This window comes from Talpa europaea, assembly GCF_964194135.1.
Source record: "Talpa europaea genome assembly, chromosome: 6".
Lineage (NCBI taxonomy): Eukaryota > Metazoa > Chordata > Mammalia > Eulipotyphla > Talpidae > Talpa > Talpa europaea.
In genome coordinates, this window is record NC_140072.1 from 63,555,305 (window position 1) to 63,581,739 (window position 26,435).

A 26,435-nucleotide genomic window follows, 5' to 3' on the forward strand; every position below is an offset into this window, starting at 1 on the left:
AATTATAAAAATTCATGCTGTAGGAAAATGTGCCTGCATTTGCAAATGACAGAGCAGTAGCATTAAGGATTGAGTGGTCAAGATTAATAGTTAGTAGGCACGAAAAGCTTCTTAAGAGTGTGGCAACAGAATTAAAATTTTAAAGGTAAGCAGAAGATCATCAGTAGTTGGAGCGGAAGAATACAAACTTATTCATCTTGATGTACTATAGATAGTCAAAAAAATAAGACAAAAACCAAAGCCCCAAAGAATTCAAACATAAGAGAGACATGACTAATAATTCATGCTGACATCATTGTAAATGTAAAGAAGTATTAAGTTAAGAAATAAATGCAAGCATTTGTTATTGGGGGAGAGTTCAACTAAAGAATTATATAAATCTCTCTTGAGTGAACATATCTGTCTCATTTATTCCTCTGTTTTATTTATTTTAGATAATGCTACTCAAATGAAAATAGAACGTATAACTGTTAAATTACTTTATTAAGCAATACTTACAGAATATCTGAGAATGGTAAATGTAGGGGATGGGTAAAAAAAAAAAATAAGAAGAAAATTCCCAAGTAAAAGTAAGTATTTTAATTATGAAGAAATGTAACTATTAAAAGTTAAAGATCATAAAGTTAAATCACCCAAATACTGTTTAAAAGAGAAGTACTTAACAGGTTAAAAATAAATGATAAAGTAAGAAAATAAATATATAAAGAAAATATGGGTTACAAGTATTGACATTCAGGTAAAATTTCAAGGTGTGAGAAACTAAATGGGGTAAACTGATACAAATTACAATCCACAAAACTACTTAAGAATACATTTTTTTTTAAAGATTTACTTATTTATGCACAAAAGAACGGGGGTACAGGCCAGAGGTGTGGGGGTAAGAGGATTCACCAGAGAGAGTGGGGAACAGAACAGGCAGACTGACTGAAATACACTGCTGAGGGGAACAGCGGGTGAGTCAGGAAAGGTCTGCTGCACCATGTGGGTAGCTCCCTGGCTGGGGATTGAACTTGTGCTGCAGTGGCTGCAGACAGTTTCATAGGTTGGGTCTTAAACCCTTGTGCTACCAGGGAAGCCCAAGAATACATTTTTTTTTAAGTAATAATTTCTTTTTTTTTAAAAGAAAGATTTATTTATACAAGAACTGGGATATAGGCCAGAAGTGTGGGAGGGTGAGAGAATTCACGAGAGACAGAGTGGGGAGCAGAAAAGGCAGATGGACGGAAAACACTGCTGAAGGGAGCAGTGGGCGAGACAGGAGAGGTCTGCTGCACCATGCGGGTATCTCCCCGGCCGGCTGGGAATCAAATCTGCACTTCAGAGGCTGTGGACAGCTTCACAGCGCTGCACTCAACCTGCTGCACCATTGGGGAGGTCCCCAAGAATACATTTTTATGGACTAAACAGTTTAATAGTGAAGTTCTCTGTTTCATAGATGAACTAAACAAAATGAGTAAGAATACACATAATTAGGGCCTACCTGGTAACACAAGGGGTTAAGGCTCAGCACTTATCAAGCTATCACCAGCGACTGCAGCATGAGTTTTATCCCTGGCAGGGAGTTAACCCACATGGCACAGCAGACCTTTCCTATCTCACCTGCTGCTACCCTAGACAGTGTATTTCAGTAGATCCTCCTGTTCTGTTCCCTACTCTGTCTCTGGTGAATCCTTTCATACACTGCCCGCCCCCCCCCAAACCTGTGGCCTACACCACAATTCTTATATTCATAAATAAATGTTTTAAAAAGAGAATATATGTAATTAAACAATATACACTTAAAGTTTAGTCTATTAGCTTTATGCTGAATCTAACAAAATATAAGATATTTTAGGAAAAATTTACAAAACTATTTCATATATCTAGACTACAAAGAAAAAATTCTCAATCATATTTTTATTTTTTTAAAACATTTTAATTTCATCAGGTTACTCTCTCAAACAAGAATTTATTCAGAACAATTCCTTTCTATCTTTCAGATCAAATAAAAGTCTTCATCCTGACACTTTCTGTCCCATTGGAGTTTTATGATCACATTAGCCAAAGCTTCCAGAGCAGATCAGTATTTATTGGGTCAGGTTGCTCATGTGCCAATATCATTGCAGCCTATGAATATTCACTCAGCTCTTTCTCACACCTATAATGTCAATCATATTTTTAATTGAAACTTGACAAATTTCAGAATCTCATTTGAATGAAATTAAACTACAAATAAAACAGAAATGAACAAAGTCCTGATAAAACACACTGTCCTAACCACCTTGAGTTAAATATGAAATGAAAATGGTAGTCATTTAAAAACAAAAATTTATGCAGGAAAAAAAACACCTTTTTGCATACCCATACTTATAATAGAGCAACTCCTTATAATAGATTTCTTAAGAGCACAGTGGAAATGAACTGGAGATGAGAAAGTCAAGAATTTTTTGGCAAAGGAGTTAAGAAGGTCATTCACGCGATTAATAGCAATCCTCCATATAATAGCAAGAGTTGAAGCAGAGATAAGAGATGAGTGCCAAAGTGACCAATGTATTTGGAAAAATCACCAAGATATCAACAGATGATAGGAGTCAAGGGTTAGCAATCCAGAAATTTAATTTGTTAGCTAAGAGGAGTATATAAATACTGCATGGTTTTCACTCCAATAATAAAGGTATGATATCAGTTCTTTAGGTATTATAATCAGATTCTCAATAAATATTATTGGTCAAGTAATACAAAAAATTCTAACTACTTACCATCTTAATAGTTTGGTCAAACCAGCTATAAAGAATAAATTTATGTTAGCTTCTAGGTATAAGAATACATAAGATATACACAAATTCAAAATAGAGAATATGCACAAATTGTTTATTTGAATAAATAAACATGAGCTAGGAGAAGGTAGTCAATACATCTCCTCATTTCATCTTTTAGAGCCGGTATTTATTGAACAGAGGATTCATCCACACATTGAAAAGGAAGTATAAACATATTTAGGCAACTTTATACTAAAATCAGTAGTTACAGGACAATGTTACTCTCTCTTTAGTTGGACTTGATCTTGACCTACTAAATTTGTTAAGTCATTACAATTGGCATTCAAATTTTCAGGGAGGAAAGGAGTATATTAGAAAGACTTAAAATAGAAAACAATACCTTGTTAGTGGAATTGTTTTCCTGGGAAATAAGGATGAGCTTTTCAACTCTGCTAAAAAAAAAAAAAAAAAGATAAACTTTTAACTTAATGCTAATAAAACCAACCTGTAATTTTTGCTGCCTTTTCCTCTTGGTTTACTCGATTCTCATCATCTTCTTCGTTATCTTCTTCAAAGTCATCTAAGTTGCCAATGTCAGCCTGCTTCATACTCATCAGACTAGCCAAACTTTGCATGTCTTCATCCCTATATCAATGATTTAAAATAAACAATTCTTCAAATGACATTCCCTGAAAAAGATTGTTTCTTAAGAAAATAATATATTCCTTCTATAATCTTAACATTTATGCAAGAATATTTAAAAATCTAAGTACTCAAATTCATTAATTTTTAAATGGCAGGTTTAATTACTAAAAACAAACATAAATAAAAACTAACTCATTAGGAGTTAGTTTAATTCTGTGTTGTAAATCTATAGAAGACTAAAAATTTAAAGCATGGTTTCTTAATCATGGGGGAAAAAATCTTAATCAGGAAAACAAACTTGTTCCATAAAACAGCTAGACAGTTTACATATCAAATGATATCTAAACTTTAAAATATTCAAACTTTCAAAAGGAATTAGAATGGAAACTCTTAATCTGAAGTCCATGAACCCTTTTGGGTTTGTGGATAGGAAGGAAAAGAAGTGGTAAATCCTTATAAATTATCTTGAAATCTTGTCTAAATGTACACTTTTCTTAAGGGGGCTATTAATTCCCAAAAGTTAAAGAACTATTTTAACAGAAAAGGCTCCTTAAGCAAAGTCTAGTTTTTTAAGAATTTCAAAAGGGAAAAATTAACTGGGTTGATAAGTTAAAAATCTTATATTTGATAAAATGTAATAATGATTTTATGTTAAAATATTTTAAATATAAATTTATAAAGTTTAGATGCCCTACATGTAAAATAATTTTTTCTTAATTTATTATTTTCACCTTAAATTTCAAATAAACTATAGCACATAAAATTGGGTCATAATTAATTTTATATATAAACTAAATTTGAACATGAATGATATACATCCCCCAAATTCAGAATGTCAAATTAAAACACTTTCTACAAAAAAAACTTTAAAAAGCACTGTTTTTTTTTTTTGTAAAATAATACATCTTAATATCCACTTATCTTCTAAACATGGTATGACTTTGCAGATTAAATTGTTTTACATCTCTTCTTTTAATCTCATATAAATTGGAGTTAATAAAATCATTTCATCTTTCAAAAATAAATTTAGTGACAAAATCTGCATGAATAAAAGAAGTTATATTACTTTGTATGAATGCCTTAGAAACAGCTCACATTAATAAGGAATGATTTCAAGATATTGTATTATTCTCAAAATGTTAACTTGCTTAATTTTACCTAATTCCTTCATATTTTAACCCTTAATGTTTTCCTTTCGGAAATGTCAGGAGGCAAGAAATGAGGAGAGAGGGATTTCAGGGTATTATGAGAGAATTCTCCACCCAAATTAAGACATTATTTTTGGTTTTTTTTTTTTTTAAGACATTATTTTTGACTGAATGTCCTTTTACCCAGATTTTGGTGAATGGTGCTGATTCACTTACTTGTTATTGACCAGTAGAAAGGACACCACCTTCAAAGGATGGGCTGATTTTGTTTTTACACTTCTTTCTGTGTTCCCTTTCCTTTCATACTCACTTGAACTTCAAGGTAAGGTTCTTATTTTTAATTTCTCAGTATTTAAGTTCACAATCTAAGGTCCTGAGAGGAAATACTAACTGTTTCCATTCCATTCTATTTCCCTACCATACTCACTCAGAAACCAGCTTTCCAGAGAAGAGGCTTACTGTTATCTATCAAGTCATTTGCTGTCCTGGAGATGAGTGCCAAACATCTCATTCTGACTGACGCACAGAATCCAGTCTTAAATCAGTCAGACAGACATGGCCAATTATAGTAAACACATTCCACTAGGTCAAATACATTCATAACTGTGATTCAGACTGGATTGAAATATTCATAGCTGCTCTCTTCTCCTGACCTTTTAAGTCTAAGCATATAATTTTCATTTCTCTTCTTCCTGATCTTCCACTTTACCACACCCAAAACATACACATACCCTTGACTTGACTGTATGCAATAAAGGTGAAAGTTATTTTTTTCCTCCTGTTTATGTATGTTCAAATCACTTTATCCAGTTACAATTCTGCTCTTTTAAGAATTATTTGCTCTTTTAGGAATTTGGTATAGGAATTATTTTTGTGCAATTGCCTATTCAATGCTTAAGAAGTGATGTTTTACAAGAATGATAATTATATCAAACTGTTAATCTAATTAACAGTGCCATCCTATATAATTTTTGGAAGGCTGAGTCAAAGACCATAAATTGGCAAAAGTTCCTTTAGTTCTTTCATCCGTCTATCTTAAACTTTTTAGTTGAGTTTTCTCTCATGTATCAGCGGTATCAAACAGCTTTACAAATTGAAATGTTTGTATTTTGGAGTATAGTTCCTTACACTGAAGACATTGTAATATAAAACAAACATGTATGAGACCCTATAATACACAATTTAAAAACTGAAACCTGCAATAATCAACATTTATATTATTATTCATTCACTGGAGTCAAGAGACTATAAATAACAAGATAAGAAGAATGGCAAGAATGACTGGTATGTGGTAAGATGTTCTCAAGTATTGCCAGTCTACTTAAGTCAAAAGCTTTTTACCCACCATGTTTATTTGACAAAAGATACTTACGTGGCTTTTCCTTCCCGAAGGAAAATGCAAGATAATGAAAACTGGAGTGTGGCAGATATAACTTTTTTAGACAATGGCTTGAATTTTAACTTGACATCAGTCTGAGTTGGCATAGGGCTTGCATACTGTTTCATATTGATGCTGCTAGTAGCAAGAGCTTTCCTTCGACCAGAAGGGGATTCCTGAGACACAAAAAATAATTATATAATTTGTAGTTACTTTATAATCAAATATTTTAAATACTGTTTTCATAACATGATTAATAAGTTAAGAACTTCCTTCTGCAATGAATTCCTATAACAAAACGAAAAAAATTTTTTCTTTTTAAACAAAATTTATGAGGTAACATTGGTTTACAACACTATATGAGAGTCGGTGGTGTATGTTCACACTTCAAATGTATGTTACCACATGTAGGGTAAGGTAAAAAGTATCAGGCTTTTCTGCCCACCCACCCCCCATTAGGATTGATGATGGATCCTTGTCGTCCTGAATGCATGCCTGATGGCGGGCCCCTGAAATAGGGTGTGGGCATATGTAGATGGGATTCACCTGGGCTAAGGCTGGGCTTACACAGGCAGCGTCACGGAGACGCCAGCACAAGAACCACGAGAAGCAGAGAGAACGCGAGAGAACGCTGGAGCGCCCAGAAAGAGTGAAGACATGCTGGGGGCTGGGAGGCCTGCCAGTCTCCCGGCCCCGCAGCACCTCTGCCTGCTGTGTGCCTGGTAAATCCCAATAAAAGCCTGCAAAAGGCACCGAGGGCTCTAGTACTCCTACTTCACCTGTCTGCTTGGGTCATAGAGATCCTGCTCCGTGTCCTTCTTGCCACTACACCACATCACATGCGCCATCAAGGCACCCATAGTCCTCCACCAAGTCCACTGAGTCCCTTCCCCCTTTTGCTCTCCACCATCCCACTCCCCCTCCTGTATTATTTTATAGTCAGGTTTGCAGGGTTTTGGTTTGGTTTTGTCTGCCTTTTTTCTTCTCTCTATATTCTACATTAGGAGTGACACCATCTAGTACTTTTCTTTCTCCTCCTGGCTTACTTTGCTTAGCATAATCCCCTCCAGTTCCATCCATGTTGTAATGAATGGCAAGAGTTCATTTTATATCTTTACGTAAGGCATATATATGAAATAAGGGAAGATGAAATAAGGGAATACTAGAACAAATAAATATCTCAGGAAAGGAAAAGCAAGTAATGGAAACTAGGGCAGAAAGACTCCAGAGCTCCTATAAAAAAGGATGTAATACATGGCTAGTATCAAATACTCAACAACTGTATTCCTTTCTCTGATTATACTTAATATATAACCTAATGATCATTCTCCTTTCTGAATGCCTATAATTTATTAAATAGAAATCCCAGCTGTAGGGTAAGTAAAACGTATCAGGCTTTTCTGCCCTCCTGCCATTAGATTAATGATGATACCTGTGGTCCTGAATGCCTGCCTCATGGCAGGCACCTAGAGTAAGATGTGGCCATATGTAGGTGGGTACACCTGGGTTGAGACTGGCTTATAAGGGCGGCATCACAGGGACACCAGAGGAAGCAAGAGAAGAGAATGAGAAGAAAAGCAGAAGAGAGAGCGAGACCACGAGAGAACACCAGAGAGCCCAGGAAGAATGAAGATTCACCGGGGACTAGGAGGCTGGGCCTCCCATCCCCCTCGGCACCCCTGCCTGCCCTGTACCTGGTAAAATCCCAATAAAAGCCTGAAAAAGCTACCGAGGGCTCCAGGACCCTCATTTACGCGTCTGCATAGGATCACAGAGATCCTGCACTGTGGCCTTCCTGCCACTACACTAGTTCATGTGGCATTCTACCTCATTTTTGCCTCAAGTATCTGACATCTATTCCGTAATTTGAGCCTTATTTCTTCCCAGGACTTATTCCTAGTTATTCCTATCTGTAGTTCTCTCTCTCACCCCTAAAATCACATATATCAAAGAAGAAACAGCTGTTTTCTCTGATCCTCTGCCTGTGGCAGACACCTCTATGGAAGACCTCAAAATTCTTCTCAATTGCCAATCCAAAGGCAATAGGACATCAAGTGAGGCCTATTTGCTATCAAAGGTGTTTCACATTCCAGTAATAAGGTATCTCATTTAAAAGATATCCTTTACAGAATAACAGCATCTAAGAACAATGAAAACAGGACAGCAAAATAATGACTGGGTATTCACCATGTATAACACATGGTGTCAACTCTGGAGAGAGATGATGATGAGTAAGACATTATTCCTGATTATGATTATGATTATGGCAAGGGGACTTTTCAGATATGATAATTTGTAAACAATGTATGTCAGACATCATATACCACCACTCCTTAGTGTCTGGGAATTCAGACATAAATCTAAGACCTAATTTCCAAGTTGTCTAGATCTTGAGTTAGGTCAGTTAACTTACGTTTTGGTAACTTTCCCTATAACATAAAGAGACTAAACAGAAATCCATTTAAGTTCGACAATAGTTTCTATAAAATTACTCAATTATCCAAGGCAGGAAAAACTACCAATAACTTTTGAGTTATTATTGTCGTATGATTGACAAAGTCACCTAAAATAAGGATATACACTAATTTGATCAACACATAAAAGCAGCATTTTTCAAAAAAAAAAAAAGACATTTCTGCCAGTAGAACAAGTAAAAATGTAATGCAGCATCAGCATCCCTAAAGAATACCTTACTTTAAAATGTGGTCTTATCTGTCAGATTATGCGCTGTAATATTATACAGAACTATTAGTGCATGTAGATACCTTATGAATGAATTTCAAAATGCATCAAGCACTTGAGAAGGATTTAAGCCCTCTCACAAGAAATACTTAAGAATATGCAAATACCCTCAACTGAATCAAGTTGAACAGATGTGACTATCCCAAACAATACAAATGTTCTTTCCCTAGTCACTACTGTCAATCAAAGAATAAGATTAAGGTCCAAGGTTCTGACAATGTGCAAAATGAAAAAGTACGATCAGGGAGTATCAATTTATTACACCAATATGAACAATAATCTCTTATTGTACCTTTAGAATAGCTAGCAACTTCTACATATATGATTTAAAACCTCTGTTTGGAAAGCATGACATACAAACTGTCACATTATTTGCAGATTTTGTTAAATGAATCTGGTTCACAAAGTATAACATCGATTCTGAAATAATTTAATTTTATAATATAAACAAATAAATTACTAAAATTAAGATAATTTGGAAATAAGCATAATTTTTAAAGTTCAGTTGGTTAATTCCTGCAAAATCTAGACTTTTGATGACTAACATTCTGTCAATTTGGAAATAAGCATAATTTTTAAAGTCCAGTTGGTTAATTCCTGCAAAATCTAGACTTTTGATGACTAACATTCTGTCAATTTCATTTTTTAGGTAAAAACTATATAGCAAATATTTTCTGGTGAACTCAGGGTATTTTTAAGGATTTAGCAAATTGATATCTCTGAAGAGGAAATAAAAGCAACTAAATTCTAAACACAATTAGCTGTAATGCTTAATCTAGCAATTACTTACCCAGCAATAATGAGCAGAATAGAGAGTTCTTTTGAGTCTACAACAACTATTCCTGATATTAACACAGGTTCTCACTACCTGTATCCTTGTTCAGAAGAGGTCTGAATGGTGTTTCCAGTAATTATTCACACAGCTCACACAGCACTTCCCTCCCTAAAATTAACTACTCAGAGAAAAAATATTTTTTAAAAAACAGTAATGAGAAAAACATGATCTTTCACAACTCTAACCTTTGATCCAATGAGTTTTCTCATTTTTTATAACCATCAAGTCTAAATTTTTACCCACCCAGGATTGTTATCATTGCTACCATCGGTTCTATATAGAATAAAATGAATGACTCCACTGCTCTATGAGTATGTTTTGGCATACAATAGCCCTCCTTTAAAGGCAAAGGGTCAGCCTGGCAGAAAGAGAATTATGATATTGTTACCAGATTCTTAATGCTTTTTCATATCGTATCAGTTTGGAGAAGAGGACAGAAATAAGAAAAAATATATATTAAAAGACACCCTTAGAGAAAGGTAGTTAGATGACAAAAGTCAGCAAGAAGTTAAGAGTTGACACATATGTGAGATTAAATTTCAGATTCCGAATCTAGGCTTATCTGCTTGTGAATCTGGCAATATTTTGGTAACTATTTCAAAATTCCTAAAGTAGAGTTCTATAAGTTCTATAAGTCAGAAGGAGAAAGACAAATTCAGGATGTTCTCCCTGGTATGTGGAATTCAGAGAAACATAAAGGCTCAGTCAAAACCAAACTGGTGATAAACTCCTTAATATCACCATTCCCCCTTACCCTATCTCTACCAGGTGAGGAGGGATTGGGGTCAAAATAAGGGGGGTGCAATTGTATGGGGAATATAACCAAGATGAAAATGCATACATTGTGCAAAAATGAAAAATGATGTAAGAAATATATATAAAAAATAAATTTAAAAAAAGAATGTGGAACAATGCAAACCCTTGTACTGCTGGAGAGTTTCAATTGACACAGCCACTTTAGAAAGCAATTTGATATCACCTTTTCAAGTTGGACACATGCGTACTTTACCTTATATCTATAATCTGGTTCACATGTGCAATGATTCATCGAGTACATTTCTAGAATGGGAATTGCCAGTCATATGATAAGTAGATGTTCAACTTTACTGAAAATGTCAAATTGTTTTCCAAAGTGGTTGTATTGATTTACACTACTTGTTTCCATTGTTTCATGTTTATGAAACAGTTGATATTTTCTGCCTTTTTCATTTTTGCCAATCTGAGATTAAATATTACACTTCATTACAGTCTTAATTGTATTTATCTAATTACTAATGACATTGATTCTTCCCTTACAGCTTATTATCATGTATTTTTCTTCTGTGAAATCTTTGTGGTTTTTTTCTACTGTGCTGTTTAACTTTTTTTTTTTTTTAAATTTTTTTAAAGATTTATTTAAATCTTTATTCCGGGTACAGTCAGAAGCGTGGGAGGGTGAGAGACTTCACCAGAGCCAGAGCGGGGAGCAGAGCAGGCAGAAGGACCAAAGTACACTGCTGAGGGGAGCATCGGGCGGCAGGAGAGGTCTGCACGCCATGTGGGACCCTCCTCCAGTGGCTGGGGAGCAGCCGGGGATCGAACCGGCGCTGCAGAGGCTGCGGGCAGCTTCGCAACCCAGCGCTCAACCACTGCGCCACTGGGGAGGCCCATGTGTTGTTTAACTTTTTATTACTATTGTATCCTGCAGCCTTGCTATAATCACTAGTTTCAGTATTTAGTTGCTGTTTTCTCTCTGGGTTTGCTACACGGAGGATCACGTATTCTAGGAACAAAACCAGACAGCTTCACAGTGCTACACTCAACTGCCTGTGCCACCAGGGGAGGCCCAAGTGGTAGTTTCTTAAAGATTAATAGTAATGAGAAATATGAAATCATATCAGTAAGATTCTCAAACATTAAAATTCAATGCTCTATCATCAAAGCTGAATGAATTTCTACTCACCAATGATTTTCTAAAGGTTGACAAATTTCATTATATAATACCAAAATAACAATATTTGGTTCTATCAGTACCTACTCCATAAGAAAAACCTTGAAGAACTCGCAAACTATCAAGCTTAAGGTGGCAAATATAAGTATTTGAAAACTCTAATTTTCTTCTTTTTCCTGTCCAATTATGCTTATTGAGGTAAAATGGGTTTACATTTCTGTATCTGCTTTGGGGGTTTTAGGTTCAAAACTGTACTGCCAGCACCCCAACAATCCTCCAACCACGTTTCACTGGGTTCCTTCTCCACCACTCCCTCCCTCCTATGCTTTCCCTCTGGCTGCCTCAGTTTTGCATTCAGATGTCAAGGAGTTTATCACCGGTTTGGTTTTGACTGAGCCTTTGTTATGTTTCTTTGAATTCCACATACCAGGGAGAACATTCTGAATTTGTCTTTCTCCTTCTGACTTATTTGGCTCAGGATTATCCTCCCCAGGTCTACCCATGTTGTTTCAAATGACTGGAGCTCATAGTTTTTATAGCTTAGTTGTCTTCCATTATACACGCATATCAGTTTCCTAACCCACTCTCTGTCCTTGGGCACTCTGGCTTCCCCCCACCCCCATAATTTAGCTGTTGTAAACAGAGATACAATGAATACAGGAGTACATAAATCTCTTCAAATTATTTTTTTGTATTCTTCAGAACTGTTGGGTAATATGTTAAGACCCATTCTGAATATTTTGAGAAACTCCATTTGGTTTATCAAAGGGGCTGGACCAACCTACATTACCACCAACAATATAAGAAGGGTCTTTCTGCTCCACTAAAAATTCTAATTTTTACTTTAAAGTCTGAATCTTATTATTGACAACAATAGTTTCACTCACCTTTAAGTGGCAGGCTCACCAAGTTGAGTGTTAAGAAAATGTTTGCCAAATACCCAAGCATGATTAACCAGTTTGTCAGTCATTTTTTTCAAGTTAAAGTGATGTCCCAGGAAAAAAAGCTGTTAGTTTAGCTTTTCAATTACAATAATCACAAAAAAATGCCTTTTCTTGAATAATTTCGTCCTCTGCAGTGGAACATAAGTGTTTTATGATACTTCTCATTTTGTCACCGAGAACACTAACGACTAATGCTCAAGTGTCAAAATTTAATAAAATGAAAAATTTTATTACATCAAGAAGGTACTTACATGTAACCCATGTGAGGGCTGTTAAAAATTTTCAAGGGTGATATTCCTTCTATCCATTATTTCTAAAAACAGGAACAGTAATTTTCCTCCCCATCATTTTCAATACAGTGAGTTTATGTTTTCCTCATCCTTTTACTGATGGTACAGCTCTGGAGGGTCAGCTTATGCAACAAGGGATTTCACTAGACCTTCTATCTTGGAGTTAGGAAGATGCAAAACTTATTCTGCATCTCTATTCAGTAGTGAAAGCAGTAAATCATGAGTTTTGAGGAAACCCTCAGTGGGAAAGGTGTGAATGTTTACCTTTCATACATTCTGTTTTCTATTTTTTTAAAAAAACTTCTTTGGATTATTTTTGTGCTATTTCAGAAATGCATTTATAAATATCATTTTAGTCATACTTTATACCCAAATTTTTAGCTGCTTTCCAACAGGGGAGTTATCCATGCTACTCTGTTATGTAGACTGAAATAGGATGTTTCATCTTAATTGTACAAGAGCAAATTAAACATTTTGATAAAGAAATAATCATCACAAAAAATGTGCTTGTCTCACATGACCTAAACTCTTCAAATTAGTAATTCGTGGTGACTTATATTATTTGAGAATTTATTTTAAAGTAATTCTCAAGATGTGAACTTGTGATCATCAATGCAACAATGTTAATTTTCTGGTTGTTTTGTTCAGTTAGATGCTATATCTCAACATCACCATAAGCCGGCAGTAAGGACCCAGTAATAAATCAATACTTGAAGCACAAACCCTCATGCACTTCTAGAGTCTCACCAACTAATGCATGATTCTGTTCATTCTTGTCCATCAGAACTCTAAATTCTGTTTACAACCAACAAGGGCACCAAAAAATGAAGTGACAGGCAAATAGAATTCTAAATCGCATTCTGAGGACATGTGAACATACTAATGCTTAAAAGTCTCAATTATTAGACCTTGTCTACTGCATTATGATTATGTGAATAATTTCACAGCAAAGAACTAATTCACCCAATATTTGTACAAATATCCAAGAAAAACTATCCAATGAGAAAATGTGGAGCCGGAAGGAATCTCAGAAATTTCTTAATCTAATCTGTAACTCCAATACAAAAAAGATCTTATATCATTCCCAATATCAGATGTTTCCTGATAGGTTGTCTTTCAATTCAATCTAGAAACACCCTAGACTTCGTACTTTCTAAAAATAATTTGATGCACTAATATCAAGGACAACAATTTTTAATCTATTTTTTATAAATACTGAGTCGTTATGTTCTTGAAATTTTCTTTTTTTTTTTTTTAAAGATTTTTTTTTTTAAATAGAGGCATGTTTTATTTATTTATTTGTTTGTTTGTTTGTTTATACATGCACTGGGTACAGTCAGAAGCGCGGGAGGGTGAGAGAATTCACCAGAGGCAGAGTGGGGAGCAGAGCAGGCAGAAGGACCGAAGTACACTGCTGAGGGGAGCAGCGGGCGGCAGGAGAGGTCTGCGCGCCATGTGGGACCCTCCTCTGGTGGCCGGGGAGCAGCCGGGGATCGAACCTGCGTCGCAGAGGCCGCGGGCAGCTTAGCAACCCAGCGCTCAACCGCTGCGCCACCGGGGAGACCCATGTTCTTGAAATTTTCTTATTCAGCTCTATGATAGCACTTTAAACTTTATTTTTGAAATAATAAAAAGTCAATCTAGAAGTCAGACTGTCCTTACTTTTTCAAAATTGTGATGCTGGTCCTTTGAGCTGTTATAAGAGTCGCATTTCTTGTGCCATGCTGAAAAGATCTTTGCTTCATCAGCAGACCAAAATGGAATACTACAGAATTTAATTTGGAGTCCATGGAGCAATTAAAGGCTAAAGCAGACATGCCACATGGAACTCTCTCAACCACAAAGACTTAATTAGAAACCGTATCAGCTAAACTAACCAACTTAGATGGTCGGATGGAAGAAGGGTTTGGTAGCACAAATATAAATTGAAAGAATCAACATTAAAAATCTGCTTGGATATTGTACTCAAAAACATTCATAAAAATCACTATAGTAATTTTAGAAATCTAAGTTTCCTTTTAAAAAATCCAAATTAAAAAACTCAAACTTCTCAAATAGATGGAAACTCCAGACACACATAAAAATGCAAGTTAAAGTAGTCAAAGGTCTGAGCTGTACCTTGCCCAAATTAAAAAAAGAAAAAGTGATCTTTAATGTCAAGTCTACCACAAAGTTGGTAGGGCAGTTTATATCAACCTTTTCCCCTGGTATCCTAAAGAGAGCCAAAAAAGTTTACTTGTACCAGTGTATATGGTTTTTAAACCTTCAATGGGAACCATAATACCAGATTTTCATACTAGTTTTCATTAAGTGTTATAAGGGAAATACAATCATGTTAGTTGATAGACCTGGTACCTACCCAAGGACTATGTCATTGACAGTCAGGGCCTGAATAATCTGCTAACACTGACTCCTAAATCTTCATATCTAGACAGACCTACTCCTGGGTTTCTGATCAAAGCATTCAAAAGTATGCTATTTCCACCCATGACACAAATTCACATACCCAAACTGAACTCAGTCATCCCAAGTTTGGCTTCTCATCTTTGTTTTCAACTCAGTAAATTATACTGCCATTTGTCAAATCTCATGATCTCAGATTCTCAAAACCAGATGGCTCTACTGCTAAACAGCTTCAGAATCTAGACCCCTTCTTTCCATGTGCAAATGCCACATTTTCCTATTTTCAAGTATCATTATCTGTAACCAGACCATTGTGAATCTTTGGTTTTGTCTCCCTTTCACTAGTTCATCTTCCATAATTTAGAGAGTGATCATCTTTTATTTTTTAATGCTTTTTTTTCTTAATGAGAAAATTTACAATAGAAAATTATAAACACACATAGAGGTACAAAATAGAATCACTCAAAATCTTACCAAGTAGCTGAAACCACTGCTTATATTTTTTCTCTAGTTTTTAGAAATAGTTCAGATGACACTATTTTGTAAAATTTCTTAAATTTAATATTATCACTTTGTGAATCTAAATTTTAGAAGTCCTATATCATTCTAAAATATGCTCACAATACAAATTTAAGTAACTATTCCCTGTTAATGAACATTTAAGTCACTTTACATGCTGTCACTCTTGGAAATAATGCTGCAATTGACATTGTTATGCCCAAAGTATTTTTGGCATTTCTGATGGTTTCTTGGTAGAGTCCTAGAGGTGGAATTTTTAGGTATTTTAATGTTTTCCAAGGAAATGATATCAAGTTCTAATCTACAGGGCAGATATAGCTGTGCTAGTCTCATTCACCATGCCTACACCATAACTATTATATATTCCTAACTCTTTGCTAAGTTGTTAGGAGAAAACTTTTATCTCACTAATTTTCATTTGTTTGATGATTCATGAACTTGAATATGTTTTCATGTTTATTATCCACCTATATTTTCATTTTTGTGAAACTAGTCAAACCCTTTGTTTATCCATTTGAACCTGTTATTTTTTTTAAGATTTCTAGAGTTCTTTAAATTTGAAATCATCTGCCACTTTTGTTGCTAATATATTTAATGTTTTCTTACTTTGTCTCCCAATTTCATAATTTAAAAACCTAGTATTTTCTCATATTATACAAGGACTTCAGGTTCACTATGAAAAATGAGCAAATAGGCAAATTTTAAAATTTTAAAAGACATTTGACTATGATGCCATTGATAATATTTACAAATATTCCATTTTTGTGAAAATTAAACATGAATAATTCCATAGTCAGTGGACACTGAAGTTGTTTCTAATTTTTCATATTTTGCAATAATTTTATGCAATTCTTTACATGCATACTTACACATTTCATTAAGATAAATCTGTGCTGGTTGATTAACTGGGTCAAAGACATGCACATTTATAAAACTTCTTATGTGACTGTCACTTTCCTCTAGAAGTTATACCAATATATAATTCCAACAACAGATGGACCTTAGCCAACAATGAGTAAATATGATTTTTAAAATATGTATTACTTTCAAATCTTTATTTCCCCACAGCTGAACTCAATAATCTCTTTTTTTTAATCAATGTTTTAACAAATATTCAAAACTGTTTGTTTTGGTTATTTTATCTTCTTCAATTAACTTTCTAATCCACTTGTAATTTCCTTTCATAGTAAGAGAGGTTAAATTTTTCCTCTTCCCAAATAGTACCAATACCAGTTTCTATAATTTTCTCCTTCTGTAATGATTTGAAATGTGTGGGAATCTTTATATAACTATTTTATACTTAGGATTTAGCAATGATTTTTCTTTGCTTCCAAGATAAAGTTAAAACTGTAATACAGCAAAGCTCTTTGGGATATTGCCTCTGATTCTTTATGAAGGAAATTCAACTGTCTTTCCCCAAATTTCATCTCTTACTGATATTATGCTAATCATACTCTGATATTATGCTAATTGTATATATGTTGTTCAATTTTTCTGTGGTGACAGGTCCTATAATTTTAAGGCACAAAAGACTCCTAAAAAAGGCTTAAAGTCAGAAGAAATAACATTGAAAGTTACTCACTATAAAGTGACTTATTTTGTATCAGGTGTTATTCTAACTTCATTACTATTATATCTCATTTGTTCAATAATCCTATGAGGTAAGTACTATTACTACTCCACTTTAGAGACAGAAAAATGAGACTTAAATAACTTGCCACATAGCTATTTAGCAGAGAGCTGAAATCTGAACATGACAATTTGGTACTGCAATTTGTACACTTAACTACTATACTGCAAGAAAAAGATACATATTTGAACAGAAATACTTAAAGTATACTGTGTGGAGAAAGCCACCATTTGCAATAATTAAAAAAAGACAAGTAGAAAGAAAATTTATGCAAGATACATAATAAACAATGTATGCAACATGCAAAAGTGTATTAAGAAAATTCAAGCCATTTCAATTGAAGTTTGGCAATGGGTATCCTTAGGCAATACATAAAATGTAAGTGGCCAAAAACCACACATAACAAGGTGTTCAATTACACTAGTTATTAAGGAATGCAAATTAAAATGAGAACATTTTCATCTATCAGAATGACAAATATTTAAAAGCCTGGTAATAGCCAACATTGATGAGACTAAGGAAAACCAACCTTTCAATCACTGTTGGTGGGAATATAGTGACAGTCTATTATGGGTATACTTGTTTAACATTAAAAGTATAAAAAGAATATATAAATGTCCCCTTTGACTAAACAACTCCATTTCTGGGACTCTGTCCCAGAATCCGGGAATCTATCATGCACATGTGCATAAATTCTCAGTGTACTGCTATTTAAAATACCACCAAGGAAACTGGAAATGACCTTAACATCCATCAGCAGAACAGTTAAATCATTATGGCATATCCATCTGTACTATGGAAAACTGTACAGCAACCGCACACTGTAAAGTGAGAAAAGTGAGTCACAAAATAATATGTAAAGTATGATCCCATTCAAGACAAAACAGAAACCTAACAACCTCAAAATATACCTTATGTATATGTAATTTTTTTTTAATAGAGGCATGTTTTTATTTATTTATTTGTTTGTTTGTTTGTTTGCTTGTTTGTTTATACATGCACTGGGTACAGTCAGAAGTGCGGGAGGGTGAGAGAATTCACCAGAGCCAGAGCAGGGAGCAGAGCAGGCAGAAGGACCGAAGTACACTGCTGAGGGGAGCAGCGGGTGGCAGGAGAGGTCTGTGCGCCATGTGGGACCCTCCTCCGGTGGCCGGGGAGCAGCCGGGGATCGAACCGGTGCTGCAGAGGCCGCGGGCAGCTTCGCAACCCAGCGCTCAACCGCTGCACCACCTGGGAGGCCCTGTATATGTAATTTTATGAAAAAAATGTCCAGAAGAATTACGTATCAGAGAACTTTTTTTTACTTCATATAGTAAATATTTTACAATAATTTATTCATATTTAATCTACTCTTATTTCGTATTTACATAATTTCTAAAACCTAGGTACATATGGTGGGAGGGGAGCAAGAGGTATTAGGTATTAAGGAGACAAGGAATAAGATAATTTAAGCTAAGGCAGGGTTTCTCAAACACAGAACTATTGCCAATTAGGGAATTGGCAATTTATGTATTGTAGGATATTTAGCCACATCCCTGGCCAATGCCCGCTAGATGCCAGTAGCATACCCTGCCCCTACTCTACCAAATCATGGCAATTGAAATTATCTCCAGCTATTGACCAATGTTTCCGAGGGCAAAAATGCCCCACACTCCACACACCACAACAGTGAGGACCACTGAATTAAGGAATCAAATATTCTGAGGAGCCTTTCCTAAGTCCTCAACCTGAGTTAGAATTCCCTGCACCTGACCCCATATAGTATCAATTATTAGTTCTGCATCTTCATTTGTCTCAATAGACTGTTTAGCAGATGTTTAGTCTATTTCGTTATCTCTTGAGCTGTGTTCCTCAGAGTGTGCACTGGAACTACTTCTATCAGCAGCACACCTGGGATGTTTGTTAAAATGCAGCCACCTGGATCTCCCCTGAGATTTAACAGTCTCCCAAGATGATTTTAATGCATACTATAGTTTGAGAATTACTTTGGAATTTAGTACAAATACCAGCACATAGCAGGTACTTGTAGAATGAATGCATGAATTTTATTCTAAAAAGATGAATATTAGTCTCCAGTTAAAAATATAAAGCTAATCCTTTTACTTGTGAAATTAAAATATGTAAACTAATATATATATATAAAGGCTATAAATAACAAAATTTAGTTTAGTAAATGATGTCACTTAACAACTAACATAATTTAAACAGTAGTAACAAATTTACTAAGATTTGTATGAAAAAAATTAAAAGCCAAGTCTAGTCCTTCAAATCTCTAATGAAAAGCACACTAGCAAATAAGTACATTAATCACATGTATTTTTAATTAATCACATGTAATTTGAGACACATTTAACCATTTGAAATATGACAGCTATCAATATTTTTTCCATTTTAAGTACTTAACAGCATTTCTGTTATGACATCTATTATATACTACAACATTTCAATACAGATAGGTGTGACTGATATGAATGTGTCAGTTAAATATCAAATTCAGGGCCACTCAATTGTCCTTAATTGAGAAATCATGTGGAGGGAAAATGGTTCTCAGAAAGCTACAACCCAGAAGCAGTAACTACTAGCATCTTTCATCCACAATGTGATCAACACTTGAGACACTGCTAATTAACATACCAAGTATCAGAAATGCATTTATTGGCAAGATGAATTAATTGTTGATTAAAGATGAATGTTAGAAATGGACAAAAATCAAATACCAAGGAACTGTGAATTAAGTAAAATATTTTATAGTTACTTTCCACCCTTTACTAAATAGGGTAAAAAATCCAACAAGGCCGATAGCTTTTATTTTTACAGAAGGTGCCCAGAATTGATCCCTTAATTGTCCTTTATTATCTATTGGTTTGGAAAGATTTCTGGTTGCCTAATGCTGACCAGAAAAATAACCAAATTTTGTCATGTGAATGCGATATATCTAGTTTTATTAACTTTTCATGCAAGGTGATGGTATGAATGGTTAAAGGAAAGCTTGCAGCTTGCTTCATGTTAGTGAAAGTTTCTTTAAAAAATATCTATCAATGGTCATTTTTTTACTATCTGTTAGTAAGGTTGCAAAGAAACACCAACTTTTCAGTGACCACCATTATCTACCAAAAAATAAAACCCCCAAGACTTGGTTTTGGTCACTTCACAATAACTACATTTAGATTTCTTTTTCAGTGATACAGTTTATATGGTCTCTGGAAAACTGTCAAATAAAAAACACAATCAATAACTGTAGGGTAAAGAAAATATCAGGCTTTTCTGCCCTTCCGCCATCAGGATAGATGATGGATCCTTGTCCTGAATGCATGCCTGATGGCGGGCACCTGGAGTAGGGTGTGGGCACAGGAAGATGGGATTCAGCTGAGATAAGACTGTGCTTTTAAGGGCAGTGTCACGAGGACGCCAGCAGCAGCAGTAGACGCCGAAGCCGAAAGAGAAGCTGAGAAGCAGCAGAACGAACTCCAGAGAGCTCAGATAGAGTGAAGACTTGCAGGCCTCCCAGCCCCCCACCCAGCACCCCTGCCTGCCATATGCCTGCTGAACCCCAATAAAAGACCTGCAAAAAACCCACTAAGGACTCTGACTCATCCTTTACCCAGTCTGCATGGGATCAGAGAACCTGCACTGTGGCCAGTCCTGCCCTTACAATAACCTTTAAATTTCTTAACTTGCAAACCTTAGGAAACAGTTCTGGATTATGATACACTAAAAATCATCATCATACCACTAAAAAAAACTTTGTTATTAATATTCTTCATAGATTTGGTATTACAAATAGCATTAAAGAAAGACAGAAAAGTTAGTTTACCTATTACCAGAGACATACTATATCATTTAAAATCATTAGGCAAATGAGATTTTTTAGAGATACATGAGGACAATCTAGGGGTAAAGCATCATTCGTATGTGTAGGGTAAAGAAAATGTCAGGCTTTTCTGCCCTCCCGCCATCAGGATAGATGATGGATCCTTGTCCTGAATGCATGTCTGATGGCGGGCACCTGAAATAGGGTGTGGGCATAGGTAGATGGGATTCAGCTGAGCTAAGACTGTGCTTTTTTAAGGGCGGCGTCACGGGGACTCCAGCAGCAGCAGAAGCCAAAAGAAGAAGCCGAGAGAGAAGGAGAGAAGAAGCAGCAGAAGCAGATAAGGCCAGAGAGCCCAGATAGAGTGAGGATTTGCTGGGGGCTGGGAGGACTGCCAGCCTCCCGGCCCCCCAGCACCCCTACCTGCCATGTACCCGCTGAACCCCAATAAAGACCTGCAAAAAACCACTAAGGACTCTGACTCCTCCTTTACCCGGTCTGCATGGGATCAGAAAACCTGCACTGTGTCCTGTCCTGCCTTTACAATTGGCGTAAGTCAGCAAGATCCATGTAGACGGGTATGGAGCCCTCCGAAGACCTGGAGGGACTAAGGAGAACAGACTGTTTGCCTGTGACGACGCCGGAGGCGTCATGGCAACCCAGGAGATGGACAAGGTCCAGATCTACAGGACAAGACCACACCTGGAGGAGGAGACGCCCGAAAGGACTAGCCAGTGACCCCTGAGGCAGCAGAATCTTCGGGAAGGAGAGGACCACAATTCGGAGCTCGCCAGTGCTGATGCAGAGAGAGGCCAATGGACTTCGACTGGTGAACTTGGACTGATGGACTCAGACTGATGAACTTGGACTGACAATCCTGCCAGAAGGCGGAGGACCTTGCAGGTTGATATGTTTTGGGACGCTGGGGGTGGAACAGTTTTGTATGTAAACCCCAGGAGATGGGAATCTGGGGGTGGCCAGTGGGCCTTGATGGCCAAAAGCAGCCTGTGTATGCCCAGCAGCCAGGCGGAGGAGAAAAGCCAACTGAGAAGGCAAAAGTTGGTGCTGATGCTAAGTTGAGAAGCCCTGAGCGGCTGTTAAGAAGCCTGAGTATGCTGAAGACCTTGAGTCTCGTAAAATCACCTGAGGGTGATGCCCTGCTCGTTGTCGCTGTCGAGTGAGGGTGAGGAGCTGAGGAACCCGTCCTTGGGGGATGGGTGGGGAACGTGGCTTGGGGTGGAGCCCAAGCCGAATGTAGAATTTGGATCCCCAACCCATGTGCTTGTGCAGTGGGTTGGCTTGAGTGCAGGGGTCTGCGAGTCACATGGGTGGCTATGAAGGCCGAGTGTTGGAGCGACTGCAGACAGAAACCCTGAGGGTTGGCGATTACCCCCAACAGAATAGAATCACCAATCCCAGAGTGAGTGCATCCTGGGGGTGGATGCTGTGTGTGGCTTGAGCCAAGACTACAGCCAGAGAAGGCCAGGAAGCCTGATGGCTCCTGGTGTGTTAGAGTAGATGCCGTGAGTGATTCCCCTCCCTCGTATGAGCAGTGCCTTCGGCAGCAGATTTGGTGGCTCATCTGCTGGTACCAATAATTGTCTTTTGCACTAGGTTGGGGCCCTGCCTGGACTTATTTGTGTTCCATTGTATGTATTTGATGTATTTCATTTACTTTTGTGGGCCATGGCTGCAGTGTTCATATTGCCAAGAGACATGTGTTTATGATTTGTATATAGAAAACCCTGAGGGGGTAGACTGTAGGGTAAGGAAAAATGTCAGGCTTTTCTGCCCTCCCGCCATCAGGATAGATGATGGATCCTTGTCCTGAATGCATGCCTGATGGCGGGTACCTGAAATAGGGTGTGGGCATAGGCAGATGGGATTCAGCTGAGCTAAGACTGCTTTTAAGGGCAGCGTCACGGGGACGCCAGCAGCAGCAGAAGCCAAGAAAAGCAGAGAAGCGGAGAAGAAGCAGAGAAGGCCAGAGAGCCCAGATAGAGTGAGGATTTGCTGGGGGCTAGGAGGACTGCCAGCCTCCCGGCCCCCCAGCACCCCTGCCTGCCATGTACCCGCTGAACCCCAATAAAGACCTGCAAAAAACCACTGAGGACTCTGACTCCTCCTTTACCCAGTCTGCATGGGATCAGAAAACCTGCACTGTGTCCTGTCCTGCCCTTACAATATGGCTTCAAAATTTGAGCATCATCGCTACAAAAAGGGCATTTAGCATGTACAAAGTAGCAGAGAATAGAAAAAAGACCCAGTTATGGGTTGCATGTGACTGGCATAAAAACTAGTAAATCCTTCAGCTTACCATGTTTTTTGCCTTTATGTTATAAAACTGCACCTTAGCATTCTACCACTTTTAATGTGGTGGATATACTGCCTGAACTTGAATATGGTGGTTTCTAAAGGACTCATGGAGGCCTTTATGGGTCCTTAATGGAATGCTTCATCTCCTCCTTCAGGTAGCTATTTTAGGGACTTAAATGGCCAACTCCAAGCCTACTTCTAGGGTACAAGTAAAATACTACAGTTATAATACGTTGTTCTTTTCTGGCATTCCCAGATTCTGCTGCCATGGAAGACAGCTCACAAATATTTATTCATAAATGTTCACAAACATTTATTTGCTTTTGAACCAAGTGGATTAAGCTTTAAAATGTTACTTTCCCCTACAGAAAATTTTTTTAAGTATGAAAAGTAAGGTAAAGAGGTATCTAGGACTTAATATTGATTGCCCCAACTTCACAACGTCCAACATAATTAAATACTTAAATATTTTTGTAGTGTTGAGCTGGCTTCAGGGTAAGTTGTAGGAACTTTTTTCTTTAGATTAAATATATAGAGAGATATACATAGATATAATTACTATAGTTCTCCGTGATGTTTTAGGTACAGTCTTGCCTACAAGCAGGAAGGTAGGCAGATGATTTCTTAAAGTACTTTTCAGCTCCAGGGTGATAAAAATATCTTAAACCTTCTGAAGATGAGAACTCATAATTATCCATTAAAATTTAAACTTTATAGCTACATACAGTTTAGACAGAATTCTCTAAAATATGGTGCAAACAAGTGGTATCATAAAGATCAATTAATCTTTAGCTAAAAATCAGCAAATATTAAAATGCAAGATTCAACATCTTAAATTATACTATTTCAAATAAATATTTCATTATAAGGATAATAAGCAATTATGGTAATACATGGCTTGTGATATATCTACTATACAGCTCTCTATAAAAATTATGTAATACCTCTAGTCCTAATCATATGTAGCATTCTTATCATTAGAGTATTTAATGCAATAGATTGAAGACTTTCTCACATATAGAAGACATTAGAAAGTCATGTGACATATATTGGCCCTGGATCTTTTCCTGTGGTGGAAATGGTTAAACAATTCTCACATCACAGATTTCTGTAATTTCAACTGCAATTTAAGTTAGATCAGTAACAACAAAACTATTATAATCTACCATATGACCACTGTTCTAAGCACATGCACAACACTCCTTTGAAATAAGCTTCTTCTTACCATTCTATTTTATAGATCAGTAAGTTGAAATACAGGGAGGTTCATCACTTTTCCCAGGACCTGCAAAGTAAGAATAACCAAAGCCTGCACTCTCAATCACTATAACCACTATACTAAAATGTCAGTACAGACAGACTACTGGTTGCACCTGGCAGTTTGAGAGACGCAAGAGTTGAAACTCAGATATTTTTCCCTATGAATTTAAATCAAAATTCCACTTAAATCTCCTTCCCTATTTCCATAAACTCCAGACAGGTATCCATTATAGAAAAAATGGTCTGTGTTCACACCATTTGATCTAACAGTATTTAAAAAGTTAATGACCATTTTTATCATTCATTTAGTGACCTACTTTGACATAATTATTTGATCTTTATTAACCCTTGTTAAATAAGTAATGCTGGTGTTACTGCCACTGTTTACAAGCGAGTAAGGAAACTTACATCCCAAAAGTTTAAGTTTGCTGTAAGTTTAAGATATATCTGTAAGAGTTTAAATCTAATCATCGGTTCTGCCACTGCTTTCACTTGCAGTTTTTTGTTTCTGAAGTAGGTGTAGGACAAAAATGTTTGTATCTAGGTATCCTCCACCCACTACTGACAGGCAAAAGAAGTTTACCTGTTAATCAAAAGGAGCCGTGTTAAGATTAAATGAAGAGCAAACCTGACTGGCATTTTTGTTTATCTATCCTTTAATATATCGGCAAAAATAAGTACCCTAAATAATATCTTTGTAACTAAATTCTTAAATAGGCTTTAACTTGGAGAACATTCTTTAGCAAGGGTTATTTCAGGTTAACTATTAATAAAAGATTTGAATTTAGTTCCTTTTTCTTTTAAACAATTATTATCATTCTATGGGAATAGCATTCTGCCAATCAAAGTGTGCCTGTGGGGCTGGGATGTGTCTGTGTGGCGCCCAACATGCTATTGGTGTTCAAATTATAATACAAGCAACAACAACTACCACCAGGTTACTGCACGCAAAGTGATCTGACACAAAAGCCATGCATAGCTAAGTCAGAAAAACTGTAAGCATATTTGAGCAATTAAAAAAAAAATCTGTATAATGTCTATGTGTTCATATTTTAGCAGTCAGAATATGTTCTTGCATTGGATAAAAAGAGAATGATTATTTAACTGAATTTTTCTAAATGTGTATCTCTTTCTAAGAAGAAAATAGGATCCTTTTACGGAGTTCAAAAGTTTCACGGAGCTAGGGAAGATAAAACCAGTGCACCTCTATTACTAAGCTTTTAAAAAAAAGTGAGTGGGGTGTGTGTGTGTGTGTGTGTGTGTGTGTGTGTTTCTGGAAAGAGGAACCAAATTGGGAAGGGAGAATTTTGAAGACAAAGGAAAAGATCTGTCTCTGCCTGTTCTTAGAATTAGAAGTCACGGAAAGAGAAGTTCAAGTAGATAAAGATTTGTACTTCAATAAACCCATAACAAACCATGCAACCCTTAGGTTTTATTTACAGCATTTTGAGAGAATCCGGTAACATAAATGTGTGAAAGTGCTTTGTAAATAGTATATGCTATAGAATTCAAAAGTATTTAAGCTGCATTGGAACTATGAACAAGTCATGATCATGTGCAATTAAAACTTTACATTTAAAAACTCTAACAATAATTTTAAGTTTTATGTGGGAAAAAATGACAGTGAAAATTTTACCATCTATTTCTTATAGACTTAAAAGCTATCAGCGTTCATGATTAGAAAAAAAAGCAAGATTCAAAATACTATTAGGCTTTTATTGTGTATTAAAAGGTAAAATGACTATTTTTGAGATATACACAGGAAGCCAAATAGCAAGTTCTTTGAAGAAAGGAAAAGAGGACAAAGTAGGAAGACAATTACTTTTTACTCCTTTATATTAATTAA

The 26,435-nt window shown here is 36.2% G+C and overlaps 1 protein-coding gene across 10 annotated transcripts in view; it reads right to left on the minus strand.

Annotated features, from left to right (window-relative positions):
- The window catches only part of EHBP1 (EH domain binding protein 1), a gene marked incomplete at its 3' end in the record, with an annotated part of 325,825 nt that overhangs the window by 200,156 nt on the left and 99,234 nt on the right, over positions 1 to 26,435 (minus strand). For all 10 annotated transcript variants that reach the window (XM_084235967.1, XM_084235974.1, XM_084235973.1 and 7 more), the window contains exons 5-6: positions 5,904 to 6,085; positions 3,244 to 3,383 (exon numbers count right to left, since the gene is read on the minus strand). In XM_084235967.1, coding sequence (XP_084092093.1) covers positions 3,244 to 3,383; positions 5,904 to 6,085 — 322 coding nt within the window. The remainder of the gene's footprint in view (positions 1 to 3,243; positions 3,384 to 5,903; positions 6,086 to 26,435) is intronic.